The sequence below is a fragment of the Carlito syrichta genome, unplaced genomic scaffold (genome assembly GCF_000164805.1).
Source record: "Carlito syrichta isolate Samal-C Ts95f unplaced genomic scaffold, Tarsius_syrichta-2.0.1 Scaffold303225, whole genome shotgun sequence".
NCBI lineage: Eukaryota > Metazoa > Chordata > Mammalia > Primates > Tarsiidae > Carlito > Carlito syrichta.
The window spans coordinates 317,115-342,085 of NW_007247321.1; the positions used below are offsets into that span (position 1 = coordinate 317,115).

Below are 24,971 nucleotides of genomic sequence, written 5' to 3' on the forward strand. Positions count from 1 at the left end.
AATTTTAATAGAAAAAATAAGCACCTTAAGCTATGAACAAGAAAAGAACTTCATTATTAGTGAGTCTAGAATCCAAACGGAATTAAGAACACTCACTCAAACTCTTTCACTCATTCTCACAAAGGCCAATGCTACTGATTAGAATTGTAAAGTGCTGTACTTAGTATAAACACTTGTATACACTGCAGACACTGAAAAATAACCCTCAAGCACATTGTGTTATAGTTCCAAAAATATATTTACAGTCTATTACAAAGATTACAAATGGAAGTGTCTAGGTGACTGTATTATGCTAATTAAAATTATTTTTACAGATTATTTTTCCTTAGGGACAAAAAACATTTTAGTGAAATTAAAATGATTTTTCTAGTCAATCAAAAAAATAAATTAAAATATCAAATAACACACTGTACAGTGATTTAAAAGAAAAAAAAAAGGGTGGGGAGGGGTTTGGGAAGCAATCCATTTGAGTTTTTCTATAGCCATCTTTGGTCCTAAATGTGGGAAAACACATTATGTAGCACTGAAAATACCTGTTCTTTTGTGATGCTTTGCAAGTAAAATAGAAAAATATAGTGCATTTTCAATGTATTCAGAGCCCACTACAGAGAAATGTGTGTACAAAACAAGACAGTATAAATAAAATTTACAAGTTTTACAAAGAAACATTTACAGATTTTGTTTCTGTTATTTGTTTGTTTGTTTGTGGGTGCCCACATTATCAAACAAGACCAATTATGACCGATCCCTGGGATCTTTCTCTATTAAAATCATTAAAAACAGCCCAATTCTCTTTGGAAGTACAACAGTTCAATTCTGGGGTAGTTCATGATTTTCATAACTTTTGAAAGCATTACTCACAATATGTATACATTCCTGCAATATCTATAAAGACACATTTAATTATTGCTTATGAAATTCTAATACAGTAATCAAATAATATGGTTTAATAAATAAAGCTTAAAAAAAAGCCAGATCCTTCACCTCTTCCTTCTAGGGTAAAGAGTCCTTTCATTGAACAAGTTTCTTGCATCAGTGTTCACAAATAAAAGACTTTTTGTTTTGTTTTGAACTGCAATGGTGATATTCTGTGCAGCCAGTTTGGTTTTAAACGGTGAAAATTGTGAACTGCCCCTTTTATCATGCTTCAGAGTTCTTATATAAAACTTAATTTTCTCTTTTCATGTTTGGACTGCATTCAACAGAAGAGGATATAAAATATATGTCGACTATTTCTCCTACATTTCCTAATGTCACAAGACTGAAAAAATCTTGATGTGCTCAGATTAAATTTGAGATAACACTGGATAGTTCTTGCCCTCAGAGACTTACCTTCACCAACACTCTTTAGATGAAGTGCCTCATCTTTATTTTCTATAGTCATAAACCTAAAATTTGAGTTTATTAAATTCTGTCTAGTAAAATCACTCTATAAACAATCGGTTAAAAGTGCCTTATAGTATTTATGGATCATTATTGCTTTTTCATTGAAAAGAGAGTGTGTTGTCTGATCTTTACAAAAAGAATTTCTTTTTAAAAAATATCAGAGCTCTTGGCAATTTGCATTTTCTTGACTACCTGCCAATTAGCAAACAATGTCAAAACAGCACTGATTAAACAGAATAAAATGGCACAAAAAGGATACCAATGTTCTGACAGAGATAGATCTTCAATCATGCTATATTTTCTTTTAAATTTGAGATTCTTTCAAAGGTACCCAGTGTAGTAATGTGTTATAGATTCAACACTAAAAAGGTCCAAAGCTATAAACAACTTTCTAAAACAAAGTCCTTATGAAGAATAAACACAAATGATTTTAAAAAGGAATAGTCTGAAATCACATATTTAAGGAAAATATTTCATTGATTTTAACAATAAGATCATGATTTTATTTGACAAATATATTCTTTCTTAAATTCTTTATGTACATTTTAAAAAGTCTATACGATAAAAAGGAGGTTAGAGAGCTCAAGGTGTTTGGATGTTTTTCAGGTAGTACTTTGTTTATTGTCTCTGCTGTTTTCCTGGCCACCAGTGGTGGATCCTAAATTCCCTTTTTATAGATTCTGGTGGCACTTAGGAGTTCAAGTTTGTAGGTGCTTCTTAAATCTTCTCTTCACTGTAGGAAGGACCCAGGACCTCAACCATCTTCTAGCAGCATCCTATGCATATACTGAAGGCCAGTACTGTTCTCTGGAAGTCTGTAATCTCCCTAATGAGGGAGAAGTGCCTATCACACTTGAATGCCAGTTCCATGTAAATGGAGCATTTGTGCTCTCATAGTCTGAATGCTGCTCATGATTTTCTTCTGATGGCCAACCAGTGTGATCCCTAAATTCATCACATCCCTGAAAAAGACAGACGGATTTTTTATTAGGTACCTTATAAAGAATGCGTATGGTTCTAAACTGTCATCGGCTGCTTAATTAAATCATCTTTATCTTAGCCAAACAGATCTTATCTTACCGGATATTATGTTAGATTGGTAACCTGCATCAACATTCTCTGTAATAAACCTAACTGCTCAGGCTCTCAGTTTACCATGATGGCTATTTTTAAAGTGATTTGACATTTTATGTAAGAAACTACGGGAGTCTCAAAACAATGATTAACTTAAGGTTAGGACATGCTATTTGAAATGTTGTATTCTTGAACCTAATTGAGGCTTAAACATTTTTAGTTGGAAAAAAGGTGGATATAGTATGAACGGAAACATTTGCTGGGCTCTAGTAGGATGATTAGAAATCATCAATGATCACACAACATTTTGTGCTGTTTATTATGTGGTAATTCTGTGCATACTATTGGTTGTATACTTACTCCAATTCTGTGCAATCATTTGAATATAGGTTAGAAAAAAATATTCTTTTAAAATGTGCAATACCTTGTTTAATAGCTTAAATTTAAAATAAGTTAACTGTATCCTCCTTTCAAGGTAGGCAGATGGGTTCAGCTTACATTTTTACAAGCAGCTCAAATATTGCAGTAGTCACATCATTATAGTTTTTTGCATAGTGACTTTTAGAAACATGGTTTTACAAGGGCATCCATTGCTTTGGGGACCCACTTGTAAATATACCAACTTTACCCACATGGTTACTAGAAGAAACGGAACAAGATAGCATGCCAATGCTTAAATCCGTGTACATGCCATTTCCTGACATCTTAGGAAAGAATATTCGATTGCTGGTATTTATCTCATCTGAAAAATGTAGAACTCTTCTCAGGACAGTACATAAATACGATCCCACAAGTAGAACTATGCTTATTGTATCCCATTTCCAAACACCTTGACTGAGAAGAAATACATCACCCGTGAGACTCATGCTGCAGCCAAGGCATCCAAGGTTTGAGATACTAGATTGCTCAAAACTGTGTAACCAGCGATGCAAGCCAGAATGGAAAATTTAGTTCTTTTAATTTCAAGTTCATAGCAATTTCAATCCTTGTTTTATCAGGTCATTTTTCAGGTTTAAAAAAATGGAATCAGTCAATAGACATCTTCCAAAAGGTAATGTAAACTCTTACTTTTCAGCTATAGTTCATTGAATTAAGCCTCTTTTGATCTCTTCAGAAAGTAATCATATTGAATATCCTAAAGTGTTTTGGTACTGGGTTTTTAATATCCAAAACAAACATGGTGGAAGAAATCCTCTTTTGCAATGGACAGTTTCTCCAGTGAATAGAAACCTAAATGGTACAGTGATAAATGAAAGAGGGCGTCTCAATGGGTGGTGTATGTATGACACTGGTTACAGAGCCATATTAGTTGTTACCTACTGGCTGAGTTAGTTTAGGGAAGATACTTAAATGATCTGCCCCTTAGCCTTGTTGTGTAAAATAAAATAGGTATAAAGCCACTGATAAGAAAATTGTTGTTGTGAGGGTTAAAAGATGTGTTTAAAGTTCTATTTAGTATATTGTCTGGCATACAGTAAACACTGAAATGCTTTTCTTCTTAATTTTAGGGTTCACATCCCAGACAACCTAATGTATAAAGTATGGATTGTGCCATATATGTATATATTTTCTTCTTTCCATTCTCAAACTACTGGGCCTCCTTAGCCTCCTGAGTAGTTGGGACTACAGGTGTGCACCACCGTGCTTGGCTAATTTTTAAAATATTTTTGTAAACAGGGTTTTGTTATGTCTCCCAGGCTGACCTCAAACTCCTGGTCTCAAGCAATTCTCTCACCTTGGCCTCCCAAATAGCTGGAATTTCAGGTGTGAGGTACCACACCCAGCCCAAATTCTTAAATATAATTTAAAAAGCAAGAGCTTACTCAATAGTCATCCTGGCCACTGATTCAAGGGAGTTGTAGCCAGCTGCTGTGAAGTTATCTTTATATCTTTCCATCTTAATAGCCTGGAGCCACTCTCCAACTGAACAAAAGGTAGTGAAGTCAGGAGTGTTTTGATCCAGAAGAGGGCTTATTGGCCTAGATAAAAATGAAACAGAAAAGTAAATATTCTCATAAACGACTAAAGAAAGAATATCTTGGCCAATAAAAAAAATAAGGGTATGCAGAATAATATCAGACATTCTAGCTGATGTATACAATAAAAAATAAACAGTTATGCTACTGCAAACCTAAAGGATCCAATTGGCCCGATAACTGCAACCTCCTAAATTTACATCTTCTTTAGATGCAGTGACCACCAGGTTGTGTCTTCCATATGTTTTTAAAAGTATAGCCAATAGTATTTGGAATCAGTAAATATTTGCTCATTTGCTTCTGCAAAAGTAATGGCAATAAAGTATTGGCTGTGTTCTAACTAGTTTAGATTACCAAGATGCCATAGAGATATTGTGCATCTGTGGTGCTGAAGACACCCTTGTAAAAGCCTGGGGAGTTAGCACACCCTCAGGTGCCTAACTACTACTGACACAAACCAGAGCATCACATTCACCTGGCAGTTGAAGCTGAATAGCTATTAACCTGCATTGCAATGGAGCGAGCCAAGCACAAAGAATGAATAGACTCTTCTTAATGGATATACCTCTTGAATCATGTATTGAAATTCTTTTACAAACTTTACCTTCATAGGACCATTTATTAAATAATTCAAAGCAAACAATAAAACAGGTAAAATGCACATAACAAAAAACCAGGGCAGCAGTAATGAAAACCCAAGTTATGATAGTATTGGTCGGAAAATGTATAACATTACCTTTATCACAAAAATCCAGTTTAGAAAGTTTTCTAAGAAAGACAGCAATGAGTTATAACTTTTATGAAAAATATACAATAATGAATAGATTATCTTTAAATGCTAATTAAGGTAAGTTATCTGAAAAGACAAAACTAAGCAACTAAGCTTCTGTAAATATAATGCATGGAATATGAGTTTCCATTTCAACAAAAAAGTCAATTTGCCACTGAGATAGCATTGAGGGGATATGTGGTTTATGTGAATATTGAATTTTTCCCACATTCCATTCCCTTAGGTATTTCTTACCTACTACAAGTTCCCAGGGGTGTTTTTAGACTATTTGGGTTTCGAATCATTTTGTCTAGAATTCCAACTATCTGTTCAAACTTTGGTCTTTCGGCACGCTCCTTTTGCCAACAATCCAGCATTAGCTGGTGAAGACCAGCTGGGCAGTCCATGGGTGCTGGCAGGCGATAACCTTCTTCTATTGCTTTTATAACCTAATAGCCAAAAAGACATTACAAAAATTACTGACTAAGGTTCAGTTATAATAAAATGAATTGCCTGGTAGGCAAAAGATTTATCCAGATAAAAGTGAGACACACTGCTGTGTAAAGACTTACTTTCCCCCCCAAATCTCCATGAATATTAAGCATGTTATTAAGGAGTACATGAAGTGCAGGATATGATGACATCTGCTAGTTAACTCAGCAATAGGGAGTTGCAATTAAGTTCATCCAGGGTGCAAGAGATGGAAACATTTTTAATGCCATCCCAGAGGTTTTCAAATGGGAACACGTTATGGAACTATTTTACTGGTACATTATTGTAAGTATACTTATTTGCCCACACATTTAAACATTCTGCAAGTTGTAAAAGGAAATTCTGAGTTCCTGCAATGCGACAAAACTGATTCACTTTTTTGCTGAGCTCAGATGACACTTTTAAAGCAGGATATCAAAACTATGTGAATGTACTACGATAGAAAATATTACCAAGCATACCATTCTTTTAAATAATCTGAAGCCCCGTGTTAGTATTATAAGACACTGTGGTGTGTTAAAGCCAGGCTGCCCTGTCCATGAGAGGTGACTGTTTCCCAGTCCAAGTTCTGCTGCTTCACACTGGCTTGAAGTCAGTGTGGGCGAAGGGTTATAACAGGAAATCAGGGTTTTTCCACTTGCAGAGCTGGTTTTATACTTTTATCAGCACACCACTGCCTACTGATATCTAATAACAGCCTGAGATACTGTTTGCATCAAGTTTTGAATGTTTATAAAAAATAGGTCTCCATAAACATTTGTACATGGCAATCAGAAAGTCTAAAAGTTACTTATCATTCAGATTTGGGATTTTTATTTATATGGAAAGCAAAAATAGATCTTAAAAATCAGAAATTGTTACAAATCTGAGCAGCACAGGGGTGATAAGGCAAACAACACAAATAAGAAGGGTTTGGAAAACATTAAGATATTATTCAAGGGAGAATAGCAAATCCTTTGACTCTAGCTGATATTAATAGTAGAAATGCAAGAAAAGAAAACTCTAAAAATAAAAAACGTGATATCCTTAAGTTTTTGAATAAAATAAGGCAAAAAGTAGGCAGACAAAATACAGGCTTTAAAAAATGTTGATGACCTTAATATTTTTAGGGAACGCATCCTTAAGATGTATGCTGACATTCAAGAATAGCACATTAAAATATAAAAGGTTGTAGGATAGGACATAATGAATAAAGCAACTGGCATCAACAATTTTGGGGAAAAAAAATCTTTTGGATAAGAGAAAAAAAAGTAAGAGTCCACTTTTTTCTTGATGAAATATCTATATATGCAAATCGATTGATTTTAAACACTAAATAAATTGTCTTAATTACTGTACTTTTAATATAGTAATGTAAGTATAAAGTCCTAGCCCAAATTCTCTCCTAATCACTAGGCTGTATTTCCATTAGGTTTATTAAACATCGTCCCGTTTTTCCCGTAGGCACCTCACACTCTGTGTATTTAAAATGGAATCCATCATCTTCCCTCCCAATCTTTTACTGTTTCAAATAATGGCATTTTCATCCCCAGTCAGAAAGCTGAAAACTGTCCTAGATCATTCTCTCTCTCTTCTTCTTCTTTTCTTTCTTTTTAAGATGGGGTGTTGCTTAGTCTCCCAGGCTGGAGTACAGTGACTCGATCTTAGCATATTCCTGGGTTCCAGCCATCCCTCAGGCTCTCACATCCTCACATCCTCTTATATACATAAGTTGTCACCTCTTTCTGATGATTCTACCACTTCTTATAAAAAATATATACTCAAATGCTAGAAAAAAGTATTTTTCCACATTTGTATGCCTCTCTCTCTCTAAACAGATATATCTATATGTCTGTGCATAAAAATATATGAATCCACTCTACACATATACAGTTAAATCTTTACAAAGTTTCAGTTGATATGGTGTTTAAGTACTTTAGTTTGAACACCAATTATGGAGAAAACAACCTTAGCCTTAAGTGACCTTACATAAGGCTGGTGCTGAGTGCAATGGAGGTCATGTGATGGAATTTTTAAATTTCCCTGTTTATGACCCCATAATTACAAATGCCAGTGATCACTGTAAACATTCAGTTGTAATCACTGTAAACATCATTGTATCCCTTTAAAGAGGGATACCTGCAAACATACTATACAGATTGTAACTGCAAAGATCACAAATCACTTTCTCAAAATTGGTTTTAAATGCAAAGAATCTCATGTGGTTTTGTTCAACACTTCGGGAGCAGCATGTACTTGGATTCAAAAGTGCTACATTTTGAACAATTTAGATGGAAGTAAAAGTAATGCACTTTAGAAAGCGTGGTTAGATGATTTAAACAGTGGTTCAAGTTGTGAATAAACTAATAACTTCTAAAACGTTATAGATTCAAAAATATATAAACAATTGTGGTGTGCATTTTTTTCATTGGAAGATGAGTGCCTTTACTCCTAGTTGAGGCTACTTGTATTTAAAACGATGCAGTTTCCCTCTAGTTGACAGGATTCCATTCTAATGCTTTAACACTGATTCAGTCCTCACTAATCCCCACTACCTCCTAACGCTCTTTCCCTGCTTGTATTTTATCTTCCGGTGTCCTGAAAGGAATAACGCAGCTAGAGTGATCTTTTCTTTTTTCTTTTCCCTCAAATAATTTTTTAAATGTAATTCTAAATCTTTATCATGGCCCTCTTGACATAATACTCTTCAATAGCACTCCAAGCTTCACAGTCACAGTTACTGTTCTTGATTTTTTTTATCTTGGATTATGATATGTTCTAAAGTCTTTGTACCAATGAACAAAGCATAATATCATTAGATGACTTTTATAGGAATGAAAGAGTTAATGAGCCACTGTAATTGTTCTATTATGTTAGAGAAATGTAATGACACCTATTTCTGAGGCAGCAAAACAATACTGATCTCAATACAAAATAAAACATCTAGATATGTGCAAAGATATAGTGGTTTACAAATTTATAAAGGAATAGTAGCAAAATATAACATTCAAGATAACAGATATTCTGGAGTGAGAATGAAATTTGGAACCATAATTCTCCCAATTAATAAACACACCCCTATGGACACAAAAATGTAAGATACTTGCTGGGAACTCTTAAATCTTTATAGAGTAGTTGGCATAATCTAAAGTATTTCTTTTCAGCATAAACCAGATGATAGAAAACAACGTAAGCACAAATTCAACCTTGAGGTTCTGCAGTTTTTACTTAGCCTGGAAGAAAAACAATTTAACTGCTAAAGCCACGACTAATAACCATAGTAAGGACTTATTGAATACTATATGGTTGGCATAGTTTTAAACGTGAATTAGCTCATCCGATCCTTACAAAAACCTTACAAAGTATTATTCTACTGATGCTAGAAATAAGGAATATGAGCCACAGCGGAATAAAGGAAAGGGTCAATCCATATCAGGTAGTTGTTAGTCAAGGAGACAGAATTTGGTGTGGGCTATCCGACCAGAGTACCATGCAGTTAAGAATGACACTATATTTCTAATTAGGAAAATAAAAAGTATATTATGCTAATATTCTGTCAATACTCTAGGAAACAATACACATACAAGATGGCTGAATTTCCACTTCTTAAGGGATTATGTAGTTATTCACTGAATCATTTAAAACATCTTTTTGAGAAATTACTAGAAACCCCTTGAATTTGCCTACCCAGATCTAGCCTTAGTATTCTAATAAGAGTCAAAGAAAAAAACATCACAAGCAATTTGACAACTAGATAGTTCCCAGATAAATAGGCAGTGTTTAGGGTAAAGGACCTTTTTTAAAAGCTCTTTAGGACCCAGCAGGGTCCATTTCTTTGGCATATGCTGTCAAGTAATACTTAGAAATAAAACTTACTTGCTGAGAAATGTTTCCATATTATTATAATATGACCACTGTAATTAAGAGAAAAAGGAACATAAAAAGGCCCCAAGATAATGGGCCCGTAATAACTCAAAATTGGAATATAATATGATTGGCTTCTGTCCCCTGCTTAATACTCATTTTCATTTCATTAACCTCACAATACCATGACCCACATTTTATGCAATTAAATATGTGGGATCTACTTTAAGAATTATGGCAACGTTTTTTAAAATCACATTTTTGTTTCTATCTTCATATAAAAAATACTAAGTCATCCATCAGTGGTGACTTTTAAAAGGAAAAATTGAGGTCTCACAATTTAGCTGGGAATAATTCAGTTACAAGTGCATTATATGCTCAAAGCTCTTCAATGACTTTTAATAGACGACTTTAAGAAATTAACTTTATGTCCCCTATCTTTACGAAAGCTTAATTCTTTCATCATATTTATGACTACCTACTAGTAAAATTAGCAACTTATTGGCCTAGCTTAAAATAAGAAAAAAATACTTTGTTAAGTATGATTAACAGAAAAAAAATAAAACCTATAAAGAATTTCAAAAGTTCATAAGTTGAGCATAATACTCTTATTTGAACTAATCAAGATACATGTTCATTCAAAAGACAGCTGCTGTGAAAACAAAATATTTTCAATTTCTGCAATATTTATTATATTGGATTACATTTACATGCATAAAATTTTTTTGAAAGGCTATTAATTGAAAGGGCTAAATATCTGTAGATTTTTCTGAAGACTGAAAGTTGAAAAGTTTATTAACCTCTTGATTTTAATAGCAAGTAACTAGATCCAACTGCTTTCATTGCTGTTACAGCTTGAGAAAGTTACAGGCACATGAAAATACAAATGAGTGCTCATTCAAGTGTAAATCAAGAGACAACCTCTTTGAGTGTGGATCTGGTCATGCATATGCATATTATGTTTTCCCAAGTTTTTCTTGTTCACAGCCTTGTCCACAATGAACCTAAAGCCACCCGACAATTACCTCACTCATTAACTTCTGCACCACCCCTTTTCTATTTTTTCAGAATCCAGAAGCCTCACCTTACCCAGCCTAAAACTCTGTGGACTTGCTTAGGAATGTAACAATCAGTTTACATCCTGTTTTCATGGTGTCTTATAAAAAGGGTTTTAAGATCCGAGGCATTTAAAGTGAAGGCTTTCTAAAATCCCTGTCAAATTCCTAGAAACTAAATTTAAATAATTCAAAGTGAATTGGTTCACCTAATAAATCCATCTAGGTTAATTTTTAAATAATGAATATATGTGAAAATCTGATGCAGGCCACCTTCCCAGAAAAATAAAATATATTCTCACATACACAGAGTTCTCACATGTATCTGGGAGTACTTAGATCTAAATCTCTTCATAAACTCTTATCAGAGACTTCAAGTAAAAAGGTCTTTATCTAGATAATTTTATCCCAGAATGAATTCATCACCTTAAATTATCCAGTTTTCTCTATTTGCATATAGAAAATTAAACACAGTGCTCAAATAGCACTTTATTGACACATTTATAAAATAATGAATATTACTCAATAACAGGCATATAAATATCAATTTCACTATACAAACTGACCTATATAGGTAATCTCTTATTTATATACAAACTTGTGTCTAAATTTGTCAATTAATTTGGGCTTGCAAAATAAACAAGGGTGGTGCTAAATATTTAGGTCAGAGCTAAACTTCACTATAGATATAATAATTACATTTGATCAACAAACTATGTGTTAATCCCTAATATAATAAATCTATTTTATGATGTTAATTTAAAAAAAAAAGATGCTTAGGAATTTTTAAACATGAAAATTAGAGATTTTTTTTTTTTTTTTTTCTTAACCATTTCCATTATTTGCTTTTGGAAGTTAAGTGAACTTTGAATTTCAGTCATTCCCGTCAGCCCCTTTATGTTTGAATCTAGTAGAAAAGGAAGGTGTCAAAATAAATGAAACTCTACTGAGTGTCTAGGGAATGTAAATATTTCTCTTTCTCTGCCCCAAGGATTTGTTTGCCCACATTTTGACAGTCCATGAAATCTTTGACACTGAGACCTGTCAAATATTAACAACTTTGCCTCTGCCAAACGGACTCATCATTTAGACTTTTATCTTTGAAAAATAAAATAAAACAAATCAAAACCAGAAAAATGAAAAAGTTTCATATTGTCATCCAATTCAAAATATTAAAAGACTTACTGATTCAAAACCTTCCCCTTTTCAGGCTGTGAACTGCTTAGTTAGTGCAGAAATTTGTAGGTTAATGCACGAAAAATAACCTTACCAACAATATATGAACAGTCTTACTTTAAAGTTGTCTAACAATAACCATTTACAAGTTTTAAGACTCACAGGAACTTGACCTGGGCAATTCTAAAATTTAAAAAAAAGATATTTAATATAACCATTTGCATGATCTCTTTAAAAATAACACGTTGGTAACTGTAGTCAGCTTCTATTATTGCCCATGTTCATAATACTTCGAGAGGTAACTACTCCAAACAAGTTTTCTAGTCACATCTTTTTTTCTAAATGGCAATGTAGGCTTTCCTGAAGCACTACTTATTTTATGACTCCATTCTCTAAGAACCTGCATTAGTATCATTTCCAAACCCCTTAGAAAACCCATTCATCAATTTGCCCTGACCTAACTAACCTTCACTTCTAAATACCACAATTGTACTGCATTTCTGTTATAAGAAAGTGAGTCCATTTGTTTGGTATCCAGACACGTGGCTAAACCTTCACCTCTGGATTATCTTCTGTGTCCCCTTAGAGAATCAACTCTGAAGCAAGATATCCTCCAGCATTTCTAGTATAATCCAGAGCACTTTCTTAGATTTCATACTTGTTCTACATTTATCTAAAATTCACTCATATTTTCAATAGGTTGAATTATACAAGTCTGCCAATATTTGAAAGTTCCTGACATACAAAAATGGTAATTTTATAAAATGCAACTTCTTGCGCTTATACTACGTTGTTTTATAAATGGTCTCTCAATATGAGATATTTACTCCCCAGAGACTTCCATCAGCTTCTTTTCTTGAAGGATAACAGTATGTTTTATGTCTTAGTGTACCCTCACGGATGCAGAATATACACATTTAATAAACCTAATTTTTAAAAAAAAATTTCCTAGGATATTCCCACTGTGATTACAGTCTAAAATAACACTCTGCAACATTTAGAGATATTGATCATAAACTCTAGATTGTCCCATGAAATTAAAATTTAATTAAACAATCATTATTAGATAATTTAAGCAGATTTCCTCAGAGCATTAAATTAAAAAGAAAGATATGCTTCAAAGGCAAAACAAAATACAAACTTACTTCCCCTCTTCTCCACAAATAATTCTTTTACTCATGTGATCATCTTTACTAAGGAGGAAATATCCTTAGTAGGCTTCTATTATGTCCACAGAATTTAAATTAAAAAAAAGAGAGAAAGTAATTCTTCAAAATGAAATCCAAAATAATAAAATTAATTGAACCACTAATTCATGGTAATTACTGTGATAATTTATGGCAGTAATTGTGGAAAACTGTATTATTTAATTCTACAAAAATTAGTTCTTAATGTGCCATTACCTACATGTTCCAGTAACACTGGATGTCTTACATCCTTTTTGTTTAAATAACTGTAATACCTACATCTTGATTTGACATGTCCCAATAAGGTCTTTCTCCATAAGACATAACTTCCCACATGACTATTCCATAACTCCATACATCACTGGCTGATGTGAATTTCCGATATTGGATGGCTTCGGGTGCTGTCCACCTTACTGGAATTTTTCCACCCTGTTATAAAAAGAAATTGATATTTTAAATATGTATAGTGACTTATGCATCATTTATGGCAATACCATAAAGCAATTGTTAAATATTTTTGCTTGGTAGCTTAGTAGCATCAGGTCTATCCATCCTAAATCTCTCTAAGTGTATTTAAAGTCACTAATCTGTTTTTTTTTTTTTTTTTTATTATAAGCTTACTCATTTTAAGTTTAAAAAGCAATTCAATTTAACTGACACTGTGTGGTCTTATGATAAGAGTCTATTGAAAAGACAATGACAAATGAGGAAAAGTTATTACGAAATTGAATGAAATATGAGTTATTTAAATAAATCCTGACATATTTTCCTTTTTAAGCTCATAAAAGTTATAAGTAGCACTATTACTACTCTTTTAATCTTTATTTAAAATGTGGTTATATTTTTCAGCTACAATTATGAGGGCCAGTAACTAGATGTTGAATGTAATACATATTATTTATATGGACATCCCATGTAAGACACATGTTATCATTCTTATCATTACTTCACAACAAGAATTCTTCAAGAAGAAAAATAATAACACACAGCAACTACAAGAAGCTGAGCTTAATTTGAGTTTCTCCCTTTAAAGCCCTGCTTTCTTTTCTTTTCTTTTTTTTTTTTTTAGTTGGAGTCTCACTCTGTCACCCAGACTGGAGTGCAGTGGCCGCTCCCGGCCACCGCAGACTCGAACTGCTGGGCTCCAGTGATCCTTCCGCCTCAGCCTTCCGAGTCGTCGGAATTACAGGCATGCGCTACCACGCCCGGCTGATTTTTTGATTTATTGTAGAGATGTGGTCTCGCCTGCCCAGGCGGGTCTCGAACCCGTGGGCACAGGCAATCCACTCACCTCAGCCTCCCAAAGGCACGGGATTACCGGCTGAGCCACCGAGCCCGGCTAGCCCTGCTTTCTTAATAGGAAAATCTTACAAATATTAAAAAAAAAAAAAATCCCCCCAAACAGTACAAGACTTTCTCTTACAGTAGTTGTATAGACAGCTTCTGGATCGTCCTCTATAACCCGAGACAGGCCGAAATCTGACACTTTACAAACAAGATTGCTGTTGACAAGAATATTGCGTGCTGCCAGGTCCCTGTGAACGTATCCCATATCCGCCAAATATCTCATCCCAGCAGCAATTCCTCTCAGCATTCCTACTAACTGAATGACTGTAAATTGCCCATCGTGTTTCTGCAGAAAAACAAAATAAAAGTCAAGTGAACTAACTTTCAAGGGGACAAAAATCACCATGAAAATTCTCTGCATACTAATCATTTATTCTTAATCTTAAAGAATAGGAATTGTTCATTCATTGCCTATAGCATATACATACTTGTGGAAACACATAACATGCTGACAACTGACAGCCAAATAAAATAAGATATAACTGGGTATTTATTTATTTCTATTAACTTGTTTTAATATTAACTAACACTATTTTGAGACTATACAAATCCAAAAATAAATGATAGGGTTTAAGTCAAAGTTTGGGAATAGGATCCAAAAATATTATGATAGCTAAGTGTTTTCCCCACATATCAAAAAAATTACATACGTATTATAAAAGTATATAAATAAATTCATATACATATATAATTTTTTTCTCTAAATGCCAAAAAAAGGAAAGGGGAAAAATACTCGAGTTAAAAATGAAGACAAACTGAGAAGTAGAAAATAATTATGATGGCTAACTCTATTTCCATTCATGTTTTTCTTTATTTGCTGCCAAAAAGAGCATTACTTGAAACAAAGATTCTCTAAGAAAGATGTACTAGCAAGTGAGATTGAGAACTGTTTGCAACCAGACAGGCCACTATATATTTCTAAACCATTTGATTTCTCCAGCTGAATATAAACATGCTTCATGAAGGACACTGGTTTGAGTTGATGAATTTTCCTAGGTGATGCTTACATCATAATGATGCAGCAATAAAAGTTCTTTAAGTTCTCTGATTGCTTATAAATCTGAGTGAAATGTGTCATTCTAGATCATGTAAAAGAACTTTGCATGTTCTCTTAGTCTTTAGATTTTCCCTATGCCACTTGGAAAAATGTTGATGTGTTTAGATTCTTAGGAAAAAGCCTGTGAGAGTAAACATATTTATGCTTATACATTTAGGATTTGTCATTTACAAATAAATCACATGCCATTAATTTAAAAAATGATGTGAATAATTATACTTTTTATGCTTGATGTTCATATAACAATATAAGAGAAATGGTTCTATAGGGCATAGTGTCAACATTGAATGGTTATCTCACTTTTTAATCTTTTCTGTATTACCTCTTTATTTCATTTATAATTGTATATGCTGTTTTACAATGAGTTCAAATTGCAGGGCTTTGGGTATCCTCTGTATACCAGGTAATAATATTAATGGAAACCATTTTTTAAACCACAATATATTGCTTAAATGCTCAAGAGATTCCAGTGTAATAAAGTCCAGAACTCTGATTTTTAATCTGATTTTCAAAGACAATTTTCTGACCTTTTATAGTTTACAATGTTCTCATTTTATATTGTAAGGAAAAAGTTCATAAAATTATACTGGTAACATGAATAGTACATTTGGAATGAGAGGGTAATTTTGGTACTTACCCTGAGAAATGCATCTAGGGCTCCATTTTCCATAAATTCTATTACAATCATGACTGGTTTCCCTAAAATTAAGATAAGAAAAAAAAGTTTCACAAGCTATAGACTAAACTTCCGGGTTATTTCTCTCTTTAGATCCTGATAAAACACATGGTGTTCTTCTGAAAGAGTCAATAGGTGAGATATGAGTGTTTCTAATGCTGCATCTAAGCTCAAAAAGACATTAAATGTCCTCTTGGAAAATGGTCATGATTCATAAAATTGAACTCTGCAAACAGTTCAATGTGTTCTTTTGACTCCTGCTTTGTGAGTAAAACTCAGAAAAAAATGACGCACCATGTAAAACGTAAAGCGTGAACTGTGTCATTATTATGGCTCTTGAAGCTAAATAAAAATATTTCAGTTATTCCATCTATCAGATTTATTCTTCAACTCTAACCCTGCAATAATTTTTCCTGAGGTGATAGCATACAAGAAGAACTGTTTTAACTATTTACATACCAAGAAAAAAAAAACAACCATTCATTTAAAATATACAATATGTTCACAATTTGATTGTTTTATTGTATACACAATAATACTAATTTCTGACAGTCTATTTAATAAATGAAAGATAAAACCAGTATCTACCTCTTGTAACAACCCCTTCCAAATGGACAACATTTGGGTGGTCAAACTGCCCCATGATGCTTGCTTCACATAAAAAGTCTCTCCTTTGTTTTTCTGTGTAACCAACTTTCAAGGTCTTTATGGCTACTGCAACATCTCTTTTCCCTGGAAGTTTCAAACGACCACTGCAGACTTCTCCAAATTCTCCTGAAGTAACAGAACAAGCAGCTGTATTTTAATTTCTAAAGTATTTACTTTTTCCACGTAAATGCATTAACTTCTTTAAAAGCATTACAAAATATTTTCATAAACACTTGACAAGGCTCTCTAAGTGATACTGAACATACTCCCTTAGACAGGTGATTCTATCTCCTAGAAACAAAAATTGTTTCTGAAAATAATGGCATAAATTAAATTAAAACTTAAATATACAGTTCAGCTCATTCACAGAAGTTAAGCTTTCCTAAACCAGGCTACTATTTTTCAGTTGGATTAACAAACACTCTTTTAGGGTCAACATTTAGATTTGAATTATGCTATACTACCTACTAAAACGTAAGGACATATTAGTGCATTTTTTTTTTGTAGCAGAAGCAAGACTTTAAAGATCACATTAGTGCATGTTAAACATAGCTATTGCTTTTAAAGTTTGAGAAGTAAATATTCATTAAAGTCTGCTAGATTTTAGGGAACTGAATCTAGACATGTACAATTATTATTTAAAAATATAGAGAGAAAATAAATAATTCACACGCATTAATTTTCTACATGGGTTTAACTACTATAATGGCTAATATCTCCGAACACAAGAAAAAAATAAAAAAGAAAGCTATGTACTAAGACAGAACATCAAAAAAGAAAAGAAAAGAAAAGAAAAGCTCCAGCAAAATTCAAGAAAATTTTGTCTTTTTAAAAAGACGAATTCACTTCTTGAACACCTAGCCAATGCTATTATAAAAGAGCTTGTAATAGAACAATATCTTTAAAAATCCAGCAGAAAACCAGATACATATGGATCCTCTGTGCCACAGACTTCTTTTTCACTTTTTTCCTTCAGATTGCGTAAACAAGTACAGCCTCACAGCTCCCCATAGTTCAAGTAAATGCAAAAGTTCTATACTTGAAGGATAATTATTTGCCTGTCATTATGATGTATGACTTTCGATCTTGGCTAAATGGAACAGCTGAACAAGGAAGCTACAATAGCCTTACCTGCACCAATCACACGCTCAATTTTAATACAGGAGGCATCTAGCTCCTTGGCGAATTGATGGACAGCTCTATTTGGGTCCTCATAGGTTTCAGGGTCAATGTAGGTTTTGGTGCCTGGAAATTTAACTGTAATGATGTAAGAAAGCATGACTGTGATGAAGCAAAGCACTTATTGTGCAGTCAGCCCAGGAATTTCATTATGCAGAGAGCTCCTTGGAACAGTGAACTTGCTTCCACATCACCTGATTCACAGCAGTTTTAACAGACTACTTCAGTCTGCTGGCGTATAGGTATTATCTGCAAGCTTCTATAGGTAACATAGGATCCAGCTCATAGGTTACTAACCGAATTGCTTTTCCAGTAAATCAACAAAAGACATCCACCAAAATTTCTGACATGACTATCAGACGGGAGGTTTAATTAAATTCACTGCTATCATGGCATAGTTCAAGCCATATTGAGGTCTGTAATGGACTTGGAAACACATTTGTAAATCTATCAGTCAGTCAATCAATCAAATTAATACACTGGGAAAAGAAGACATTTCATTTACAGGTAGCCTACTACACTGACAGCAATATTAAAAACATTTAGACATCTTACTTATTCTTTTGATTTATTTTTTTTAAAGACCAACCACTGTTGACATATACATAAAATTAATACAAGATGTGAGGGACTGCTATCACAGAATCAAAGAGAAATCTTCTAAAGACATAGTTTCATCTTCACCTTGAAGGGCAATAGAGGCCAGATGTACAAAGTGTAGCGTAAAGTTAGAAAATTTACAATATTCCTGGGATCTATTAACCAAGTATGACAGCGATTAGAAAGAGGAATGGTTTATATGAACTTTCAGTTATAAGGCTCTGGAAGATCTTAACTGCTATGAGGAGGTAGCCAATATGCCTCACAAAAGGTAGTCAAAATGCAAACAACATAGAATCATCTTAAAAGTTAAAATCTTTTTAAAATGCACCCAGAAGCATGCAGGTAACAGATAATGCTATGTCAATTTTAAATAAAATTCAATTACAATAATATATTCCAAATCGAATCATTTGGCAAAAGACAAAGATAGATAGGCATATATTTGGTTATATTAATGCAATGAAAAAAAATTACACTCTATCCTCAAAAAAACTTTATTGTTTTAACAAAGTCACTGAACAATCTTTTCATCAAATCTTACTATTCGGAGAACAATATATTTCTTTATATAGTACACTGCAGCCTAACTGTGCTTATGTCATCACATTAAATCAAAATTATATTTTAAAAATAAACACATAACAAAAAGAAGCAGAATGTATAAAGGAAAATGGGATTTAAAAATCTTGATTTATTCTGCTGTAGTTGATTGTTTATCCAAAACTGATTGTCTTAAACAAGTATTGGTGCAGTTTATAAAACTGACAGATGCTCATTTGTTACTAAAGCTGAACATGAAAAAAAAAACAACACAAGAAGAAAAGAGAGAGGGGATAGAAGGAGAAAAGAGAGAAGAAGGAGTACAGGGAAGAGGGGGAAGAGAAAAAGAGAAGGGAAGAAAACAATAGGTTAACCTCCTAGATTGGCAGGCAGATGGAGAATGAGCCATCTTCTCCCTTGTTATTCTCTCTTTCTTTCTTTCATTGTTTTTGTTTTGTTTGGATAAGGGAGCTAGATTGGAGGTAACCTTCTGCATCTCAACCGGTCTCTGATTGTTCTTTATTCAAGCTGTCATAAAACATTTTGACAGGCCAGAGCTATTTTGGCATAAAAACAGGAAATACTGCCCAGCTTGGATTTGAAGACATGGTTAGAGGAAAAGGAGGAAACAAAATGTAAATTGGAATTGCTTCACTAAACTCCTCCATTGTGCTTATAGCTTTAAATGTAACACTTGGGGCCACGGAAAGGTGAGGGCTCCTGATACAAATGACTGGACATTCTATTAAACTCAGTGCTCTAAAAGCTACTTAAATGGTTGCTTTCAAGTTTCTGTGAAAATTCAATTTGGTGTCTTAGCACCTAGGAAAATTGTCCCTGTAGTCTAGAAATAAGAGGACACCAACTTGTAAATAGCTGGTGACCACACTGTTGTACTTTATGTATTTTAAGTAGTTATAACAATAAAATGATATGCCTGGTTTTAATCAAATGACAAGAACACATTTTCTTGGAGAAAGGGCAATTCAAAAATATCGAGAATTTACCAGGCTAGGATATGTTAAGTGTACTTATTTTTCATTATTCACTTAAAAGTGAATGTTTTAAAATAAGGAAAATGTTGACATAATTTCTGAATAGTTTGGTCTGCTGCATATTCCAGTTTGAATGCGAGCTTTTTAATGCTTTAATATCTTATTTACATTTCTCATGAAAAACATCTTAAAACCACCATTGATATTTTGCCCTAGAGATGAAAACAGTTTACATATAGCAAGCTTATCTCATCTATATTAGCAAGTAAGGCATGCAGCTACATAGTTTTCTGTTTACAAATTGGGTGTGAAATGTGAAAAAGGTGAATGGCATCAAAATATTAAAACCAAGTGATGACAATTAAGCATAAAGTTATATAACAAATTTTGGATAAGTCATGTTTCAATTTACCTCCTGTGTTAGTTTGCAAGTTAAAACCAAATAAACTATCATATGTGGTAATATTGAGATGTCTCAAATATACTCAATAAATAAAACTGACATACTGATTACCATTGCATTATATTATTCACATATGGGTAGGATCAGGGATTCTAGGAACTATAGTCTGATATGACTCTTCTATAAACATTTTTACACTGGAAATAAAAATTTAAGCATTCAAGTTTTGATCCTCTCTTTCCTGTCTGGGTAAGTGTTAAAAATATTTGCTCATGTCATGAAAGACAAAAAAGAAGTAAACTCTACTTTTTTCTGCATATCCTCTAGCTAGAAACTACCTATGATGCTGTATTCACTAATGATTGCCACTGGAAAATCAATGCCAGATTAATAAAAGGAAGCTCCGGCATTGACAGCATATCAAATAATCCCAAGTGGAGTGCAGAAACACGTATATTCAGTCATAATCAGAAGTAGATTTAAGTTTGGTGAGGCTTGAAACTTATGCAATCTGGGATACCCTTTTCAAGGGAAAAAAATATATGATTATATATACAAAATTGCCAGGGCCCTCCCAGGGTCTTAAAATGGTTTGTGACAGTAAGAGCCCTGAAGGTTAAACCTGATGTTAAAGCCACCTTTGGGAATACCTTTAACTTTAATCTGTAATAATTTGTAGTCCCTATATGTCCTTCCTGCCTTCAATAATTATCACATTCAGTTTGGAACTATGTTATGTAAAAACACTTCTCTTTTGAAAACTAAAGTCAATGTAGCTGATGATTCAAAAATACAAATACACTAAAAAAATTTAGAAATGAGAGCCGGGCTCGGTGGCTCAGCCTGTAATCCCGAGCCTTTGGGAGGCTGAGGTGAGTGGATTGTCTGAGCCCGCGGGTTCGAGACCCGCCTGGGCAGCAAGACCTCATCTCTACAATAAATCAAAAAATCAGCCGGGCGTGGTAGCGCGCGCCTGTAATTCCGGCTACTCGGAAGGCTGAGTGAGGCAGAAGGATCGCCGGAACCCAGCAGGTCGAGCTGCGGTGGCCGGGAGCGGCCACTGCACTCCAGTCTGGGCGACAGAGTGAGACTCCAACTCAAAAAAAAAAAAAAATTTAGAAATGATAGCAGCATTTACAGTTTGTGTATTTAAACCACACATTTTCATTTGAGCGTTTTAAAGAAGTCTAAAAACATTCTAAAATAAATTAGAAATTCCTAATTGATGCTTAGATAATCTTATAACTTGAGGATGGACAATGGCAAAATCTTCAATATTGACATAAGAATCTGATACATGACACAATAAAATGTATAATTCTTATGTCATAAGAAATTTATCTTGCACGAGAATGTTTAATAAAGATTATAGCTACTATAAAAATAATACAAATTGGTTTTTAGTATTTTCAAGAATTAAAAAATGTGAATAATGGGTTTGGGCAAGAACAGAATTATCAGAAATGAAATAATTTGATTGTTAGGTTTTGTTTTGCCTACATAAAGTAATCACTTGCATGGCTCTCATTTTCACTTGCCATTCACATTGCAACAAGAATAAGATGAATGCAAATGGGCATCTATTTTCTTTGAGTCCCTAAGCGCTCTTCTTAATATGATTTACAAAATGAACTTTTAAGCATCAGCTAACTCAAATTCACAGAAAAAAAATCAGAGGATTGATCCCATTATTATACCACTTATATCCTATGAAATATCTATCAGTGATTGACAATTTATAGCAGCTGAAGACAAGGAGGCTCCTTAGCCTTTCACGGTGGCACTACTCACTGGACTTACAAAGGGGGTCTATCCTTATACTACGAAAGGGCATTCCTTAGCTAGAGCATGGGCACATGCAACATTTAATGGATTATTCTTAGAATGATAAGAAACACTTGGGCAAAGTTTGCCAAAGGAAAAATTGGGATGTAAAAGCAGCTGAATATCCTGCATTTATATGACATTTCTGAAAATATATTTGTAGTTTTTTCAAATTCACATCACATGATTTTTGTTCTGGACATCTTGTTCAATTGATTTAAAGCAACATTTTGTGCTCAGTATAAAATTTCAAGCATGATGCATGAGGAATTTGTTAAATACTAACAACCAGCTTTCTGTATTAATAGGGGTACATAATAATAAAGAAAAGCTAAACACTTACAATGAAAGTAAAGTTCCTCATCCCCTTCTTGGTCAGCTTTACTATAACCACAGTGCCTGGAAAAAAAGGAAATTCATGACAATCTCAATCAGTGATCTTACTTTATATGTTTAAAGTTCAGTGCACTGTACCTTAGTTATCTAACAACATATCATTTAGAATTATAAACTAAATACAAAAACTTCCTGCTCATATTTATGACACCATATTGTAAATAATATAGTAATTCACATAATTTTAAAAGACACAAAATAAATTCTTTGTGCGAGACAACGCAAAAAGAACATTATTTGTGAATGTAGACTAAAGTCACAAAATTCAGTAAGATTTGAATCCACAAGATTCAATACACAAAAAAATCCAGGGGTGAATATTTACTCACATTTCTTTCTGAAAAAAATCCAGATTTCAAATTGTTTTCACAAGCTTTGATTTTAATAATAAAATAAATATTTACCTAGGTACATATTACATTTACTATGAAAACAACTCTGAAAATAACAGACAAAAATTCACCCAATAGAAATTATAATACATCCTCATTAGAATGAAGGAAGTGGGCAAAGTCATACTGTATTTTGATCTGGCTAGAACGGCAGTTTACTGACCTCTAATATTCTATATCAAATAATGTTTGCAACTACTATTTTAAATTCTAAAATACAAAACCAATAAGCATTTAAGTTAATATAAATTTGAAAAATCATTGCGCTTTATGCTAGAAATGAGAACAACTTTGTGTTCTACCTTCTTCCAATGATGAAGCCAAAGACCATGAAGACCAAAATGATGGTTCCCGCCACAGCAACCACAGCAATGATAATAACAGGATTCTGTTCACTGGAGACGGCTGTAGCTGGAAACAGAGGAAACAGGCTCAGAAACGCTTGACACCATGCAAAAAGCTAAAATAAGAGATATTCATTCCGTTTAACCCACTTCTAATTTTAGATAAAATGCATATCATAAGAAATTTAAATAAATGCTTATCTCTGCCTTTTAAAGAAGTGGTAAGTAAGGGCAATACTTTCTTACATTTTCCATTTCTTAGCTATAAGAGAAAACTGTAAATGATGTATTGAATGACTATCCCCCGACTTTGTTGTTGGAAGCTTTGCTATGAATCAAGAGAGAGATACATTTGAGCTGCAAGTACTACTAAGTCCCTGTTTGTTGCTCAGCGAGGCGTTTGATTCTTCAGTGTCCTTTTTTGTATGTAAAATAGGAAGCACAATACCCCATGTATTTTTTAAGCACCTTAATATATATTGAATGTTTTATCTCTCATATCATCAATTTAGATAAAAAGTATCATGGAATCCTAGTAAAACATCTTAATTTACAGTGCACTATAACGCAGGAAAAAGATGAGCTGTACTGCTGGTGTTAATTTTCTTAAAGTATACAGTAAGCACATTTCATAGTTTAAGATTGCAGAGCAGCTTGCCTGTTTATGAAAGAGCAAACTCTCTGCAAGTATTTTAAAACATACTTTATCATTATCTAATTGCAGACACTTCCTGTACAATACTAAGTGATTCTTCTCTGCTCATTAACGCAAGCTCAGCTGAACCTTTCTGAGAGTCTCTTTGGGGACAAGTACATGTTTGTGTGTCCTTTAAAACAGCCTCCAATTCAGAACTCTTCAAAGCGACATGAACTTATCACTTCTATTTTTCCAAAGGAGTGAAGTTTTACTTATATTGTGATTCACAATTGTCATATTTTACCGCAGAGTATATTTTCAATACCAGTACAGACTTCATAAAATCATCAAAGACATAAAACAATGAAAATGTATATTCCAATAAATATCAAGTTGAAAATATCATGTAATATATAATGAAAAAACTAATATAATTTGCTTATTCTGAAACAATCAATAGCTGTAATCTTTAAGGCAAGATGGAAAAAACTACTCTTTCTTGTTGGTGGCAAGGGACTGGGTCTCTAGAGTAGTATATGACATGTAGGCAGTGTATATCTTGCCTCAAAGGGTAGCATAAAGATTTTATTTTTCTCAGATTGGTCTTTCTCTAGTTTATATCTGTCTCCTTTTGACAACTTATACCTTAATTTTGTTTTCCCATGCTAACAAAAGATAGCTCCTGTACTGAAAAACAAGAAAAGTAGCTCCGGTCTAGTAGACTGTTTCTGAACAAAGATATTATACACACTCCCTAATTTACCACCTGCTGATTTGTTCCCTGAGGGAACTAAACAAAGGTTAAACACACACACACACACACACAACACTCTCAACTCTCACTTTCTCACTCACAGCCTATTACATGAAGGGAAAACTTTCTAGTTTTATTTCTGAATTACAGCCTTTTATATAACAGGGAAAAGATGACTTCAGTATTTGTGTTTGTCTGGGTTTGGTTGTGTTTTTTTT

At 33.4% G+C, this 24,971-nt stretch overlaps 1 protein-coding gene across 3 annotated transcripts in view; it reads right to left on the bottom strand.

The window, feature by feature from the left end:
* Positions 1-219: 219 nt before the first annotated feature.
* The window catches only part of EPHA7 (EPH receptor A7), a 168,746-nt gene continuing 143,994 nt past the window's right edge, over positions 220-24,971 (bottom strand). For 2 of the 3 annotated variants that reach the window (XM_021712381.1, XM_021712383.1), the window contains exons 7-16: positions 23,321-23,429; positions 22,574-22,629; positions 17,818-17,943; positions 16,627-16,812; positions 16,000-16,061; positions 14,382-14,591; positions 13,238-13,387; positions 5,461-5,654; positions 4,284-4,439; positions 220-2,348 (exon numbers count right to left, since the gene is read on the bottom strand). In XM_021712381.1, coding sequence (XP_021568056.1) covers positions 2,234-2,348; positions 4,284-4,439; positions 5,461-5,654; positions 13,238-13,387; positions 14,382-14,591; positions 16,000-16,061; positions 16,627-16,812; positions 17,818-17,943; positions 22,574-22,629; positions 23,321-23,429 — 1,364 coding nt within the window. In that variant the 3' untranslated portion in view covers positions 220-2,233. The remainder of the gene's footprint in view (positions 2,349-4,283; positions 4,440-5,460; positions 5,655-13,237; positions 13,388-14,381; positions 14,592-15,999; positions 16,062-16,626; positions 16,813-17,817; positions 17,944-22,573; positions 22,630-23,320; positions 23,430-24,971) is intronic. The other variant, XM_021712382.1, reaches the window with a different exon arrangement.